General features: G+C 49.7%; 2 protein-coding genes across 2 annotated transcripts; one reads left to right on the forward strand and one right to left on the reverse strand.

Annotated features, from left to right (window-relative positions):
- Positions 1 to 2,183: 2,183 nt before the first annotated feature.
- On the forward strand, positions 2,184 to 5,350 carry LOC309889239 (butyrophilin subfamily 1 member A1-like; the record flags this gene model as incomplete). The annotated part of the gene is made up of 4 exons (XM_082782001.1): positions 2,184 to 2,487; positions 2,968 to 3,249; positions 3,378 to 3,482; positions 4,713 to 5,350. The coding sequence occupies 4 exons, from the start codon at positions 2,184 to 2,186 to the stop codon at positions 5,348 to 5,350; spliced, it is 1,329 nt and encodes a 442-aa protein (XP_082638127.1).
- Positions 5,351 to 6,289: 939 nt separating this feature from the next.
- On the reverse strand, positions 6,290 to 16,021 carry LOC309889240 (HLA class II histocompatibility antigen, DM beta chain-like; the record flags this gene model as incomplete). Its single annotated transcript, XM_082782002.1, has 6 exons — positions 6,290 to 6,300; positions 6,383 to 6,418; positions 6,495 to 6,614; positions 6,697 to 6,981; positions 13,303 to 13,398; positions 15,988 to 16,021. 6 exons carry the CDS (start codon positions 16,019 to 16,021, stop codon positions 6,290 to 6,292), a joined length of 582 nt encoding a protein of 193 aa, XP_082638128.1.
- Between the last annotated feature and the right edge of the window lie 1,629 nt (positions 16,022 to 17,650).

The following is a 17,650-nucleotide window of genomic DNA, read 5'->3' on the forward strand; positions in this document are numbered from 1 at the left end:
AATTATCCTACATCCCACTGGGCTCCCACCATCCCCAAAGCCATCCCAGGGCCAGGGACTGACTGACCACCACGTTCCCTAAGCGCTACGAGAAGCTGTGCCATGACCACCAGCTGCATGCCTGGTCCTCCTCAATTCACAGATGTAATCTTCAGAGGGTTGTTTGGGAAGAACAGTAAAAGTTAGGCTCCACATGGCTTTTCTGGTGGAGGGGGAGGGCTGAGGAAACAGTGAAGCCCATCCCGCAGTCAGGGCACTGATAGGGTTTCCCTACCAAGTGCTTTCTCCAATGTTGGTTGAACGCCGAGCTTTCAGAGAAGGCTTCCCCGCAGTCAGAGCAGGGATAAGGGGGTTGTCCCCAGTGAGTCCTGAGATGGGCTAAGTAGACTGAATTCTTTGCAAGGCTATACTGCACTGGGGACATTTATAGGTCCCCCAGCCTGCCCGCTGGCAGGACAGAGCAAGAAGCTGAAAAGTCCTTGGCTTGGTGTAAGCACTGCTCTGCAACAATTAAAACATCAGCGTGTTATCAGCACTCTTCTCATCCTAAGCCAAAACACAGCATTCTACCAGCTACAAGGAGGAAAATTAACTCTATCCTAATTGAAACCAGGACAGGATTTCATGATGACATCAGCCAGTTTTCTTAGTACTCTGGGATGAATCCCATCAGGCCCTATAGTCTCCACCTGCAGGAGCAAATTGCATGCTAAGTCAGTATTTGCTGGGAGTTTATCATTCCTGCTCTCACGGTCCTCCAGCTCAGGGCAACTGGGGTCCCAGAGCCCATTGTCAGTGTTGAAGACAAAGGCAAAAAAAGCATTAAACATGCCCCTGTTTGTGAGGAGACCATCCCCATCAAGTAAAGGACCACTGTCTTCTCCGGTTCTACTTTTGCTGTTTAGATATTTTATAAAACTCAGTTTTACTTCCCCCAACAGTTCTGTCAAGCTTCAACTCAAATTGAGCTTTAGCCATATGAATTCACCCTGATAAGGACTAGGGCAGCAGATTCTGAGCCATCGCATAGTTCCTTAAAGAACAGTTCATCCATGTCATCATCCTAGCTGCATGCAGAAGCTGTCCCTCTGCTCCTTGGAAGCCATTTCCACACCAAAGTCTCCACCGTGCTGCAGAAGGGCTTTGCTTGCCAGAGGGCAAAAGGTCTGCCCATTTCTGCCTCCACTGGGATGGACAGAGCCGGGAGTGGGGCTGGCTCTTTGTCCCCACCACCCTGGGAAAAGGGTGGCACTGAGATGCTCGGCAGCCAGCTGTGCCTCTTTCCCTGCAGCCTCCGATGTCGCTCTGCTCTGCAGCATCTTGCACCCATCCCCCAAGGGTCAGGGCTCCTCCCAGAGGGTTACTGCAGACAAGAGCTGAGCAGAAGTTGGTGAAGTCACGTGTAGCCTTCTAGTTTCTGCAGCTATGGTGGGTGCTATGAGAGACGACTATTCTGGTGAGACTGCCTTGGAGAAGAACACCTGGGGCTGCCTTCTGTGTCCCCCAGCCCATGATAAGCGCAGGCTCTGCACCCTGCCCAAGGCGCTGCTGGCCGTGGCTCCCTGTGCCCAGGGCTGCAGCCCCTCAGTACCTTACTCTTCTACCCCCAGATCCTGCTCCCGCTGCAGCACAGATGGGGCTCCGCTGGGGTTGTGGCCGTCCCAGCCTCACCGGCCATGCCAGCAGCTTCCTGACTTCCCTCGTCACTCTGCACCTTCTCCAGCTGGGCTCAGGTAGGATCCTGCAGGGATGCTGGGGGCTCTCCCCCCTGTGCATGCAGATGTGCTACCATAGGGCAGGGGAGCGGCTCTAGGGTAGGGGGACCAGAACCCACAGCTCAGTCCCTGCTGGGTTTCACTTTCCCTTTGGTTCCTTCACACAATATGGCTGCTGCCTTGCCTGCCCTTTCTGGCTCTTCTTCTCCTGCCCAAATGCTGCAGAGAGGGCTCCCACTCCCAGCACACCTCCTTCTCCTGCACGTCCTCCCTCTCCCTCTCCTCTTTCCCAGGCGGTTTCCCATGGGACACGGGGGACACAGCACGCACCAACTCACGCACAGCTCACCCTTTAACAATCACTGACCCTAAATTTACGATGGCAAAATCTCACCGCCTCTCTGTGCCCTTCTCCATTGCCCAGCCCAGCTCAAAGTGGAGGGACCAGACCAGCCTCTCACTGCCACCATGGGGCAGGATGTCGTGCTGCCCTGCCACTTGTCCCCTCATCGCGATGCTCGCACCTTGGATGTCAGGTGGATCCGGGACCATATCTCTGAGACAGTGCACCACTACCGCAATGGACAGGACCTGTACGGGGAGCAGATGGGGGCATATGCCGGGAGGACAGAGCTGGCCAGAGATGGTCTCTCTGCTGGAAGCCTGGACTTGCGAATCACGGGATTGAGACCCTCTGATGATGGCCTGTACTTCTGCACTGTGGAAGATGCTGATGCTTATGCCGAAGCAATTGTGGATCTGGAGGTGTCAGGTTAGTGGCTGGGGTGAGGCATTCAAGGGATGGTGCAGGTGTCCCCAGGTTTGTGTGTCCCACCCAGAACCCGGTCCCACCCTCATGGCCATCTACGTGGCCTTTCGAACAGTAGAGTGTGATGAGGCTTCTCTGTCAGTGAGCACTTGTTCACCAAGAAGTACACCTGTGCCCTTGCAGGTTTTTTATTGAGAGGGAGCTGCATGAATGCAATGATTTAATTCAGTCTCAGGGACCCTATTTGAACTCCATCCCCTTGCGGTTGTGTGGGCAGAGGGCACAGGTTGCTGAGCAGGTCCTTCAGCTGTGCTAACAATAGGTGTAGGTTATGGGTGAGAGTGGCTCCTTGAAGCATCCAGTCCCTGAGGCCCTGGGGACATGGCTGGTCCGTGCTGTGTCTGGCATGGGAGCAGATGGGGTCTTTGCCTTGGGACTCAAACCCTCCCCAAGTCAAGCCCCAGCCACGCGCTCTTCCCCCAGCCACAGGCGCTGACCCCCACATCTCCCTGGGGGGCTACGAGGACGGAGGCGTCCGGGTGCTGTGTCGATCGGCCGGCTGGTACCCGCTGCCGCAGCTGCTGTGGAGGGATGATCGCGGGCAGCACCTGCCCTCGGTCTCCCAGACAAATTCCCAGGACCAGGAGGGGCTCTTTGAAATCGAAAGCGCCGTCGTCATGACCGGGAGCATGGAGGGGCCCTTGTCCTGTGTGGTCAGGAGCAGCCGTGTCCAGCAGGAGCGGGAATCATCCCTGCACATCGCAGGTACAAATGGCACAGCCAGGGTGAGGTGTTCCAGACCCTGCACTTGTCCCGACCCAGGAGAAGTCTGGGTCTTGCTCTTTTAACCACAGCCATATAAACACAGCCCTTTTCATGGTGCCTTTTCTCAGCTCCCTTCTTCCACAACGCCCAGCCCTGGATGGTGGCTCTGGCTCCGGTCCTTGTGCTTTTGGCTGTGTCCATTGGCCTCGGTGTTTATCTCTTTCGAAAGCAAGGTAAGCTGGCAGCACAGGGATGGAGCGGAGGGAGGTGTTCTGCAGGGACCCCCCTGGGTCTGGAGCAAGGGGCCTTGGGTGGGAGGCCAGGGAGCATGGCTGCAGCGTGGGGCTGGTGGCAAGGCGCAGCCCCCCTGCACGTGTTCCCACCCAGCAACCAAGCTGCTCTGCTCACCACCTCTTCCTCCGCCTTTGCTTTTCAGCGGCACAGAGCCAAGAGCTGGGAGAGTCCTTGCAGTCCCTGCCCCCAGCCCCTGGGGAAGTGGTGTCCCTGCGGGAAGGCCTGGTCTGGGTGGGCTCAGGGGGCTTGTGTGCTGGTGGCTCGGGGGTGCTGGAGGAGCAGCTGGAGCCTGGGGTGGGAGTGGGGAGTGCTGGGACTGGGGCTGCCCTGGGCATGCGACACGGGACACAGCCGGGATGGCTGAAAGGAACGGGGATCAAGGTGGGGATGGGGAGCGAGCTGCGGGGCTGCCCCGCTCTGCACTGACACTTCTGGGACAGGGACGTCCTCCACCCGTCCCCATTCACTTTCCATTGTCTTTTGGTGGCACGGTGCAGAGAGCTGCACAAGTGTCTGTCCTTACTGCTACAAGTCTTGCAAAAAGCTGGGCCTAGTTCTTTGTTAGTCTGGTCCCTCTCAATCTGAGAGCAAGACTGTCTGTGCCCACTCACAAGGGCAAAGAAATTTGGGGTAAAGCCATAGAATGAGCCAAGGAATTTGAAGCACTCCTCTCTGAACATGCATTGCTTTTGCTTTCCTTTTCCAGTGAGAAAAGATGCAATGATCGGTAAGATTCCCTTCATAAACCCAAAGACTTGGCACCTTTCCATGGCAGCAGCCATGGGCTGAGCAGCTCCCACTCTCATCATGCCTTGCTTTTCTCTTCCTTTACCAGTGGAACAAGCTGCAGAGCTGGGTGAGTGTCACAGAGCTTGGCCTGCATGATATCTCAGGGCTGGCCCCTCACCCTGCCCACACACACTGGGTACCAGACGTGGGCTGTGACCAGCTCTCCTCTCTCCTTCCAGCATGGAGAAAGTTTCTGCTGCCTCATAATACAGGTAGGTGTGCACTGGGTTGCCCTCTGAGGTGCTTCTCCTGCCCTTGCTGGGGCATGTTCAGGAGATCAGAGGTGCCCCATCTCCTGCCCCGTGGGGCAGCTCCTGGCCCCGAGCTGGGGAAAGCCTGCCCAGGGCTGAGCTCTGCCCCTGATGGCCTGGCTCCTTCAGTCTCTGCAGTGAAGGTGACCCTGGATCCAGACACGGCTCATACCATGCTTGTTGTGTCTCAGGACAACAGCAGTGTGAGACGAGAAAGTGAACGGCAGCAGGTGCCTGACACACCAGAGAGATTTGACTGTTGGTGCTGCGTGCTGGGCCATGAGGAGTTCAGAGAGGGGAGGCACTGCTGGTTGGTGGAGGTGGAGGGAGAGCCGCTAAAGAATTCTTGGTGGGCTGTGGGGGTGGCCAGGGCATCTGTGGAGAGAAAGAAGTGGATCAACATGAGCCCTGAAGAAGGGATCTGGGCTGTGCAGTACTTTCATGGACAGCTCATGTCTCTAACATATCCTCGCATTCACTTGTCCCTGTCCCCTGTCCCCACAAGGATCTGGGTCTGTCTGGACTGTACCCAGCAGCAGGTGTCTTTTATCAACGCTGACAATGGGGTCCAGATCTTCACTTTCACAGCAGCCTCCTTCAATGGGGAGAGCATCCACCCCTGGTTCTGGGTGGAGACACTGGGAATTCAGCTGTGCCTGAGGGACAGCACACCACCGACCCCATCCCGAGCCCTGGGAACCTCCTGCCCTTCTCCAGCCACTCCTGCATCACCTCTCCTTGGTCCTGCAGGAGCAGCACAGGAATGAGGGGCAGTGGGGCCAGGGGCTGCCCTGTGTTCCTCCCTGCTGCTGGAGGAGGGCTGGGATGCTGCAAGCAGGGGCCAGGCCCCTTGCAGCCCCTGGGCTCTGCCCTGCACGCGGCTCCTGTGCTGGGGCACAAGCCCTGCTGGCACCCACGGGTCTCACCCTGCCTCTGAGCCCCAGCGGGCAGCACAGGAGCTGCAGCAGCTCTCCACGCTCCTCTCCCTTCTGCTTGCACTGCTCACGGACCCCAGGGCAAGGGATGTGGTCACCGTGTGCTTCTGGCCATTGCAGGCCACCTTTGCCTCCTAGTTCGGGGTTGATCCTTGTTCTGTGCCTAGTGCTGAACATGAGCAGCCTGAGGGGGCTCTTTGTTCCCTCCTCTGGAGCACATCAAGGCCCAGCAGCAGCAGGACTGTGTCAAATAAAGTTTTGTGCAGGAAGATGGAGTCTGGCAGTGGCATTTCTTGGGTGCTTTGTGTCCTGAGGCCTTGATGCCTGGGAAGGCGTCTTGCAGCACACCGTCTCCTCACACCCCTTGCCCTGCAGAGCCTTCGCCGTCCTCGTAGCCCTCCCTTGGAGGCTCTCGCACAGTTTCACGCCCTTCGTCTGCTGCAGTGCCAACAGCTGCACCCAGTGCTCGAGGCGAGGCCGCAGCAGGCCGAGCAGAGCGGGACCATCCCTTCCCTCGGCCAGCCAGCAGTGCTGTGCCTGAGGCACCCCAGGGCACGCTTGGCCCTTTGGGGTCCCATGCCATGGCCCCCACACAGAAACTCCTCTTGGTGAGACACCGTAGGAGTGTGTGAGCCTCTGCCCTCTCCCCAGAACATTGAAGAGACACCAGCGAGGCTTGTGGAGCATCTTTATTGTCAGCACCGTGGCATCGGGTCTGAGATGGGTCCAACAGGGAGCCGTCGGTGCCGGGAGGTGTCCATCTGGGGGTCCTCAGATGCTGCCTGGGGAAGGGGGGGACACACAGGGTGAGAGATGGGGTGATTCGCCCCTCGCCAATGTGGATGGGGATGGGGATACCATTACCTGCAGGGTAGTTGTCTCCAGGGAGGGGAGTGTAACCTGCGGGGGGGAGAAGAGGAGTGAGCAGAGTCCTCGTCACCCTTGACCACGGCCCTGGCTCTCCCCAGCCACTCACCCGGGGCGGGAGGCCTGGCCCTGAAGCGGTAGACGCCGGCGATAAATAAGCCAAGTCCCAGCACCATCAGCACGGTGGCCACCGCCACCAGTATCGTCACCTCCGGCATCAGTCCGGGACCTGTGGGGACACGGCCGGGTGAGTGGGAGCAAGGAGACAAGACCTACGGCCTCCGGCTGCGGTCCTGCGCCTCTCCACTCACTCCAATCCTCCAGGAGAGGCTCCTGCAGGCTGACGTGCTGCACCGAGCACGTGTAGGTGTCGCCTGCCACCGGGGCCACCAGCAGGGACACCTGCGTCTGGTAGCTCCAGTCGCCGTTGGGGATGGCGGAGATGGGGTTGTAGTCGTCGGGCTCCACGATGTCCCCGTTGTGCAGCCAGATGATGGTCACCTCGGGGGGGTAGAAGCCCCAGATGTGGCAGCTGAGGCGCACGGGCACACAGGCGTTCCCCGTCTCCACAGGGATGATGCGGACTCGGGGCTGCGCTGGAGCAGGGATGGGGATGGGGTCAGTGGTGGGCGAGCCCCTTTTCCCTGCACTGTGCAACGTCCCCACACAATGTTCCGTGCAACGCTCCCGTGCAAAGCTCTAGGCATTGTTCCATGCGGTGTCACGTGTGACATCCCCATGCGATGCCCTGTGCAACGCCCCTGTGCCACACCCTGCAAGAGGCATTGCTCTCTGCAACATCCCCTTGCAAATGGCAATGCAATGTGCTGTGCAGTGCTCCATGCAACATCCTCCTGCAATATCCTCACGCAGTGTGCTCTGCAAGACCCCCATGCAATGCCTGGTGCTACACCTTGTCAAGGCAATCAGCTCCAGGGCAGACTCTTTCTGCAGCGCTGCAGGGGATAAGACAGGAAGGGCTATTTTTTCCTGACATCAAGCCCACTTGAGGGAGCCACCAGGACCCAGCACCCCTCACCAGGGAGGCTGACGAGGCGTAGGCAGAGCCAGCAGGTCCCCCTACCCCACCCATTCAAAATCTGCCCCTGGGGAGGACAACAACTAGGAACGCGGCGACCATGGTGGGCAAACAGGGCATGGCACATCAGAAGGGAGTGGCAGGCAGTTCATGAAGGCAGGGTGAGCAGGGAGGGCAGAGCGTTCTTCAGCATGAAAGACCCTTAGAGACCCCCAGAGGAGACTGATGCGCATGCTCCAGTAGGAGGGACTGGACCCCAGAAGCTAATTATAATAATCTATTTTTTTTAGAAGTAGTAATGAATATGTATTAGTCTAGGAGCATAAAAATCAGCTGCTTGATGTAACTGGTGTGCATCCTGGTGGAGCAGAGACTCCCGGTGCACCCAGCGCTGTTTGCTTACCTCTATTCCTTTATATTCTTTTAATAAATCCTATTTTTTTATTTAATCCTAATTTGAATCCTGATCCATTTATAACAGGGTGATCTGGTGTATGGTAAGCCCTTGCATGGGGAAGTGCTGGCACTACACCAGGGGAATCTGGTGTACAGTAATCCTTGCACGGGGAAGTGCTTGGAAGTACACCAGGGAATCTGGTAAACTCAGATGTGTGGTAACGTTGGCATGGGGAAGTGCTTGGCGGTACACCCCCATCTTTCAGTACGTTGGTGTGTGGTACACTGCAGAAGGGAAAATTCTGTAGCGCATACTGGCGAGGGTTAGGAAAGATGGGAAGTACAAGTTCCAGGGGACAGGGAGATATCCCTGGGGGAGTGCCTACTAATAGTTCTTCCTGAAGAATGATAAGAAATTGGAAACATAATCCCAAAATTAGAGGGATTGTAAAAGAAAAGTAATTAAAAAAAAAAAAAAAAAAGGTTAAATATTGTGTATCAGTCTGGACAAAAGAACCAATTAAGGAAACAGCAGTATTTTGGCCAAAATATGGGTCTGATGAAAATTCAGGCTTTAAATTTATGTGTAAACAATAAGATTCCTTCTTCAGAGAAGGAGCCAAGTTATGCTCCCTATAATCTTAATATTGAACTGGTGGCAGCAGCAGTCACTCCAGGAAGGGAGACAGGGACTGTAATTAACACTGTCCCTAAAGAAGTATCGTACTCTAGGCTCTGGCAAGAATTAAAACAAGGTAGAAGATATATTGAGAATTTTGCCTTCCCTGATACTAACAATACTAACACTAACTGTGTATCCTCTTAGGTGAACTACCCCCTCCTCCTTACCAGCAGAGAGGTTAGGACTTTTAAGAAGGAGAGGAAGTCTTTATTCGAGGACCCCAACAGCCTAGTTGAACAATTAGACCAGTTCCTACGACCTGATTATACTCTTGGGGGAGGGAATTATGTCTATAAGTATGTTGTTTACAGGGAAAGAAATGGGAATGATCAGGAGGAGAGCTGCTATACAAGAATGGGAAAGAGCTCATCCTCCAGGACCAGGGGTAATACCGGCAGGGCAGAAATACCCACTTGCCAATCCTGGCTGGAATAATAATAGTGTGCAACACAGAAATCATATGAGAGACTTGGGGTCAGAATGAGAAAGTACTTGGGGGATGAGACCTGAGGACCCAGTATCCCAAGGGCTCTTGAAAGTTCATTGTGTGATTAAAGCCTTGCAAAATACACAGAAAATGCTTCAGAAGGTGGGGGGATGTAGTGAACAGTCACTGGGGGACCCTCCTGCGGGAGGCCCTGGAGGTGTGTGTCTGGAGGGGAGATGAGAAGGAAAAGCAGAGAGCAAAACTAATGGTATTGACAGTGCAGTGGGTAGAGAGGCAGAGAGTTGGAGAAAGATGAAGAAAATCTTCAGGGGGAGTCAGGGCCAGGATGGAAAGGAGAGGAAGAGAGATGAAGGAATGGCAGGCAAAGAAGGCTGCCTGTGTTGTGGCCCAAATCCTAGCAGGGACAGGCTTTGATAAGATGTTTTAAGTGTGGCCAGGCTGGCCACTTCGAATAGGAATATCTGGAATGGAAGAAGGAGGAAAGAAGGAAAACGGGATGAAATATGCTATATTGATATGTTGTTTCAGTATCTTGGAGGGAAAAGGTATGGAATTAAGTTGGACCCTGACTGAGCCTTTGGTGCTGGTATTAGAAAAGTACAGTCTGGAGAAAGGTGAAGGAAGTGTTAAAAGGGTTGCTGAAGGTGTTAAAGGTGTGGCATGTAATATTTAACAGAGCTGTTTGAAATTGAATGAGCAGGGAAAAGTGATGTAGGCATTATCTAAGTAACAGTCTAGAAGTTTTGGTATATTTGCATATTTGCTGTGGTGTTTGTTCAGTTTCCCAAGCATCGGGGAGGGGGGAACAGCCTGCTCCACCAGGGGCCTCTCCAGCAGCTGCAGGGGGGCTTCGGCTCCAGCGCCTGGAGCGCCTCCTCCCCCTCCTTCTGCACTGACTTTGGTGTCTGCGGCGGGGGGGGGGGGGGGGGTTCTCGCTCTCCCAACTGCTGTTGAGCAGCAGGTTTTTGTTTATTTCTTTGTTTGTTTGTTTTCGTGGATGTGCTCTCACAGAGGCACGGACTGTATTGCTCATGGCTTGGCTCTGGGCAGCAGTGGGCCCCTTTGGGGCCAGATGAAATTGTCCCTTATCTGCCACGGGGAGGCTTCTGGGTTTTTCTCACGGGGGCTGCCACTGCAGTTTCCCACCCCCCTACTCACAGCCCCCGAACCTTGCCATCAAACCCAATACACTGGGGAACAGCTAGGTCATTACTGACTTGTAAAGTACCAGGGATTAAATTAACTAATGAAACCCTAAAAAGTGATGGGGGCAGAAGGGGCTGGGATAACAGTGCCACTTTGGGGGGATACTAAGCTGAGACCAGGGGATAAAATGATCACTGGGCAATTATTTTATGTATCCAAGGTGAATACTAACTTGTTGGGAAGGGATTTGATGATTAAATTGGGCATTCAAATAGTAAATTGTTAGACTGGAATAACAGTGTTATTAATGGAGTGCTCTCAGGCCCTGAGAGCAAACATACATGTATATTCACCTCTGACTGGAAAGACCCTGAAATGGGGGCGGAAGCAACAATATAGGTGGACAATTTTACCTCAGAGGTTTACAGGGCCACCTATCTATATGGGTAAGTTTTAAAAAAGATTTTGGAGCAATTACAACCTCCCAAGGAGGTATTAATGTTACAAATATGTGGATCATTTTCTATTGTCAGGACAGGAGAAAAGAGTTGGGAAGAAAGCTACTAACAAGCTATTCAACTTTCTGGGAAAGCAGGGCTTGGGAGTATTGAAAAATAAATCACAATATGAAGAAAGAGAAGTCAGGTATTTAAGGCATCTAATGTCTGAAGGAAAACAGAATAAATGCAGAGAGGATTCAGGGAATTGTTGAAAATTAAGAAAGAACTAAAAAGTTTTAAAAATATTTTTATTAAGGAATCAGGAGCCATGAAGTCTGAAGGAAAATCGATACTCCCTGATGGGAGAGAAATGCTGAATAAAGTGATAATGAGGCAAATATTAACTGTTTTACATTAGAAGAGTCATTGGGAGGTGCAAGCTATGTGTGATGTTGTGCTAAGAAAGTATGTCTGTGTAGGAATATACACTTTAGGGAAGCACATATGTAGAGGATGCACCATATGTCAAAAGGTAAATAAAAAGGTGTTCTGTAACCCATCTAGAGGGGGTCAGGAGCCAGGGGTCTGACCTTTCCAAAGTATACAGGTAAACTTTACTGAGTTACTTGTTTGTCCTAATTGACCATGTGACTAGATGGGTGTAAGCTTTACTGCAAGGGTTAAAGCAGGCCTTAGAGATTGAGTGGAATTTTCACAGCCCCTGGCACCCCTCCTCTTCTGGGAAGGTGGAGTGAATGAATCAGAAGCAATTAACTAAACTAGTGTTAGAAACCCAACTTCCTTGGGTAAAATGCTTACTCCTACAGGTTTAAACAGCACCAAGAAAGGATATAGGAATTTCACCATATGAGATGCTGTTCAGATTGCCCTATCTGGGCAGAAGGGATGAGATACCACAATTCAAAACGAGAGTTTTCTTAAGAACTGTGTTCTGGGGTTGTCCTCTTCTTTGTCATCTCTCAGGACCTGTGGGTTGTTGGCTCAAACCCCACCTTTGGCACCACCATCACCCAGGAAACTGGGTCCTGATTCGGACCTGGAAAGAGTCAACTCCGGCCTGAATGGGAAGGACAATTACTGACCACTGAAACAGCCGTAAGAACTGCGGAAAAAGGTTGGACTCACTATACTAGAGTGAAGGCATCCGTCGATGCTAGTACCTGGGAAGCTGTTCCTACAGAAGACTTGTTGGAAGTTGAAATCGAAGAGAAAAATCTCATAATGGACTCTGAGTAGGATAAAAGCTTACAATTGTAATCTAACCTTTTATTTTCACAGGTAACTAATGAGTGTGACTTGTGATTGAGAGAAAGGACAGACCTATAGCGAATTGCAGTGCTCCTAAGGGGGAGGTTGTTATAGTAGTAGTGTACATCTTATTTTTTGTATTGATAATTATTTGGAAACCTAAGGTTTAAAAATAATGACAGGGAAAAATTGATTACTAATTTTGTTTTTAGTGATTCTAGGCCTCAGAGAAGGCCTCGGTCAATTGGCAACTTGGAAAAGGCATGACCAGATAATAGCAAAAACGGGATACCGCATCAAAATATGGGTGACTGTGACAGAGGGTTATGTACCACAATCTGTCACGTTTGAGGTTTGTGAGATATTAACTTGTGGAGATTTAAATGCCCAACAACAATTGAGCAGACAGAACAAATAACTGGGAGAGACCCAACAGCCAGATTGAGAATAGCTGTATGGAAACGATCCTCTATTGCCATCAGAGAAAGGGAGAAACTCAAGGAGAAAACAGGAGAGAAAACAGGAGGCCCTCTGAAATGTGGCAGTTCAAACATTTGAGATTCAAACAGGGTATGGGGATGTGAATGCCTGGATAGAATGGGTCAAATATACTGTCCAGAGTCTCAACCATAGCTACTGCTATGCTTGTGCCTCAGGATGACCGATTGCCCAGATAGTGCCCTTCCCATGGGGGTGGACCGAAGACTCCCAAGGGATGCGATGTATGATTGCATTGTACCAAGAAAAGACTGCCTGGGGAGATGAGGCCTGTAAGTTTCTCTTTGCCGTTCCTTGCATGATAGCAATATCGCAGTTCCCCCTGCATTCTCTACAGCTATAGGTAACCATACAGCTTGCCTCTCACAGCAGGGTGTGAGTGCTACCTGGCATCTGGGAGAATTTGCCTTGTGCTACCAAGGACTTGATGTGAAACTGCTCAAGACTAGAGATCCCCAGGGCAGATCTCTGGTGGTACAATGGAGGGAAGATCTTACGGTCCACCCTACCATCTAATTGGGGAGGCACTTGTGCACTTGTTCAATTAGCTATACCCTTCACCCTGACATTTGAAAGAGAAACGTCACAAATACCCAGAAGAAGTAAAAGAGGCTTAGGAATATCATTTGATGATAGAGTATACATAGATTCTATTGGGGTACCTAGAGGAGTTCCGGATGAACATAAAACCAGAAATCAAATTGCTACAGGGTTTGAGACACTGTTCTGGTGGGTAGCAATAAATAAAAAAGTGGATTGGATTAATTATATCTATTATAATCAGCAGAGATTCATCAAATATACCAGGGATGCGATGAGAGGAATCGCTGAACAACTAGATGCCATCAGCAAAATGGCTTGGGAAAACAGGATAGCATTAGATATGATGCTCGCAGAGGAAGGAGGTGTGTATGTGATACTGAGCAACCATTTTTGCACTTTTACACCCAACAATACTGTCCCAGATGGCTCAGTAACTAGAGCATTGCAAGGGCTTACCACCCTTGCCAGTGAATTGGCAGAAAAAGTAGGCGTATTTACATCCTTGATCGTAGTTGTAGGAGTTTGGACAGCCATTGGTTGCTGCATTATCCCCTGTGTAAGAGGACTAGTACAGTGGTTAACTGAAACCGCACTATTGAAACAAATGACCAAGGAGCTACCACCTTACTCAGATAAGGTGATAATGAGGAGATAGAAAGCAAAGAAAGCAAAGAAGAAGAAGAAATCTACCAAATTACACCTTAGAGAAAGGTTTTGCAAAAATCAACAGTTTATAAAAAAAGAAAAGGGGGGAACTGTGGGAATAGAAATGTTGTTTTTGCAGAGTTACATTGTTTAGAAGGAGGGAATGTGGTACTGAGATATGCTTACAGTGATAAGAAAGCTTAGCAGGCGACCTTGTAAAATGCAGACAACCAGACTCCTTAGGACAATTAGGTGAAAATCACGGTGTCAAGTCAAGTCAAATAAGTGAAGAAACATTACTACTTCAAGCAGTAAAAATGTCAAAAGAAATTTGAAATTTAACAAGCCGGCAACTGAAGGCCATGCATTGTTTGTGAAGCATCAGATAGATTGTGAACCTGGATTACCCACTCAGTGGGGAAACAGGGGAGGGTCCTGCCATCAAAAGGTATATAAACTGTGTTTTGGAACTAGTAGATGCGCTCTCTCCTGCTTGTGGGGCGCCCGCCATTGCAATCGCGAATAAATTACTACTTCACTGAGATCCTCGCCTGAGCCTAAGTTATTGGCTACAGAGTGTTTCTCACAGTAGTAACCTCACAGCAATCGATGTCACACCTGGACTAGGAATATACCGCAATGAATCAATGTGGTGCAACTGCACTTCTCCTAATGTGTCTAGATCCTCAAATGCACCACTAGCACTGCCACCGGAGTGTTCCTCTTCTGTGGTGACAGAGCATAGCAGGGTATTCCATCGCATATCAAAGGGGGACCATGTATGCTTGGTCAGTTAACCTTACTAACACCTAATACATTAATGATACTAAATATTACAAAACACCACAGGCACACTAAACGATCTGTTCAGCATTATCAGGAGAATTGCAAAGACAATCTCGATTTCTGGCAAGCTGATAAAGTCCTCACTGCTTCATTTTTCGTGCCTGGTGTTGCTGCTGCTCAAGCACTAACAACGCTTAACAAATTAGGATGCTGGCTGGCTAAGCAAACCAATGCAACCTCTGCAGCATTGAGCGCATTATTAACCAAAACTGACTCTGTTAGACATGCAACGCTGCAGAACAGGGCCGCAATAGATTTCCTATTGTTAGGACAAGGTCATTGGTGTGACGAATTCAAAGGCATGTGTTGTATGAACTTAAGTGACCATTCTCAGTCGATTCACCAACAATTATCCAAACTTAAGGAGCTCACAGACAAGTTAACAACTAGCAGGTGGGGGTTGGAATCATGGTTGCAAAGCCTGGGAATAGGGGGATGGTTGAGAGAACTTATAAGAGGAGCACTTGTAGTGCTGATTAAGGTAATTGTGATTCTGTTAGTCGTACCATGCCTATTTCAATGCTTACAAAAACGTTTTTATGCTCAGTGCAATCAGCTTGGCTTATAGAAACACAAAAAGGGGGAATTATGGAAGCTTGGTTTGGAAGCCAGTGGAATCTGCTAAACACAAAAATAAAGTAGCTAGTAGAAAAATGCAAGATAAAGTACAAGACAAGTAGCACAAGGTCGAAGAAGAAGTAACAATTGAGGAGTTGAGAAAACAACCAGCACAAGCGGTCTGCATGACAACAAATCAACAAGCAGAATAAGAGCATGATAGTTGCGTGAACACTAGTATAGCCACCAATGAGCAAGCTTGCCAAGTAGCATAACTGGCACATGCAGAGATGTTAAGGGTATAAAATGCAAGAATGTATACTCAATAAATGCTTCAGTTGCACACCAGCCTGGAGTCATGTGATAAATTCCCTTCAGCTGAGTATTTACGTTTGGCCTATTTAACTCTTTTGGTAACATGATTTCTGACCAATTTTAATTCAGCCCAAATTTGGGTAGGAGACATTTTATTTGATAAATGGGACAGTGGAGTTTATCAGTACCATCTAGTAAGTTACTTGTTCCAAAGTACTGTTCTCTGTCTTGCAAATATAAGAGGTATCATGCAATGCATGCTGGTCCAGTTCAGTCCAATTACTTACTGGGACTCCAAGGAATGAGGAGGTAAAGTTGCCAGCTTGTCCACATACACAAAAATCACTAATATTAGTATATTTTACAATGCTTTTCACAACTGAATCATACATGTTAGCATAAAAAGCCACATCAGACATGCTAATTAAGTCTGTAATTACAAAGAACCAAACTAATGTCTTCACAAATGAAGTCTTAAAGGTCCAGATGGTGTTGACCTACATTGTGGTTTAGTGGCCTTCTTGACTCTGGTATGGTGAATCCAGGATGCTTGTTCCTTGATCTTTATAGCCATGTGAGAGGTCAGTAATACTTGGAAGGGATCCTCACAGTTCAGTTGCAAAGGTGTATCTGCAAAAGATCTAACATATACATAATCTCTGAGTTCAATATTATGCACTGGTCCATCTAACCCATGAGCTCTAGTTCCCAAGACTAATTTCTCTACTTCCCAGAGCAGTTTCTGTAGGCTTATTATATAATCTATCAATATCTCACTGCTGGTCTGAGTTGATATTCCAAACTGTACCATATAGGGCCTTCTGTACACTATTTTGAAAGAACTCAACCCCTCCTTGATCCTGGGCTTAGTCCTGGTTCTCAGAAGTGTTAAAGGCAATGACTGAGGCCAGGACAAACTGGCCTCATGTCCTAATTTTACAATCTGTAGGTTAATTAGAATCACAGAGTCACAGAATCACAGAATTGTCTAGGTTGGAAGAGACCTCCAAGATCACCGAGTCCAACCTCTGACCTAACACTAACCAGTCCTCCACTAAACCATAGCACTAAGCTCTACATCTAAACATCTTAGGTGGTTCATTTTCTCTACTTGACCACTCAGTTGAGGGTTATATAAGGTATGTAGTTGCCAATCTACTCCCAGAAGCTTACTGACTTGTTAAACGACCTTCACAATGAAGTGATGAAATGATCTGATGAAATTACCACAGGAACCCCAAATTTCAGTAATATTTCTCATAACAATGCCTTGGGTACATCCTTAGCCTTGTTAGTTTGTCAAGGTGTCCTGGTTTCAGCTAGGATAGAGTTAATTTTCCTCATACTAGCTGGTATGGTGCTGTGTTTGGGATTTAGAATGAGAATAATGCTGATAACACACTGATGTTTTAAGTGTTGCAGAGCAGTGCTTACACTAAGCCAAGGACTTTTCAGCTTTTCACACTGTCCTGCCAGCACGCAGGTTGTGGGTGCTTGGAGGGGACAGACCCAGGACAGCTGACCCAAACTGGCCAAAGGGGAATTCCATATCATCTGACATCATGCTGAACAATTAATACAGGGTGGCTGGCCAGGGTGGGGGGACCAGCTGCTTGGGAATAGGTTGGGCATCAGTCAGCGGGTGGTAAGCAATTGTATTGTGCATCACTTGTTTTGTACATATTATTGTTGTTGTTGTTATTATTATTATTATTATCCTTTCTTTCCTGTCCTAATAAACTGTCTTTATGTCAACCCACAGGTTTTCATTTCTTTCTAATTCTCTCCCACCATCCCAGAGAGGGAGAAGAGAGGGGGAGTGAACGGCTGCATGGTGCTTAGTTGCCAGCTGGGTTAAATCATAACAGCACAGAGTCCTGTTGTGTGAGGGGTTACATAAAGGCTCCCAAAGGGAGTTCAGATCTACCCAAAGCCTTCTGCTGGGAGCACTTTTTGATGGGAGAAATTGGCAACATACGTGTCTTTTAGAGTTATAATGAGTGTTAGGGTTAGGGTTACAGTTAGGGTTGTTTGGAAAGAAAGAAAGCGCAGAGCCTTTGTGTGTGGGGTTGTGTAAAGGCTCCCCAAGGGAGTTCAGGTCTAATCAAATGCTTCCATTGGGAGCACTTTCTGATGGGAGGAATTGGTAATGTACTTTTTTTTTATAGTCATAATTAGGGTTAGGCCACTAGATTACAGGAAGTGTCCTTATTTTCCCTCAAGGTTTCAACAGCAGGCTCGTAGGACACCCTACAGTGCCTTGGGAGACCTGTAGGGCTTCCTAGAGGACACTGGGGGTCACTAGGAGGCTTTCTGGGGAAGCTAGAGGGCACTGGGTGGCCATGTAGACCTATGGAGTATCTAGAGTGCAAGGGAGGACCACAAGGGGCCTCCAGTGTGTGCCCAAGATTGCACTAGAGAGCCCTGCAAGGCATCCAGA

Source organism: Aythya marila (genome assembly GCF_965140915.1).
Source record: "Aythya marila genome assembly, chromosome: 33".
NCBI classification, from domain to species: Eukaryota; Metazoa; Chordata; class Aves; order Anseriformes; family Anatidae; genus Aythya; species Aythya marila.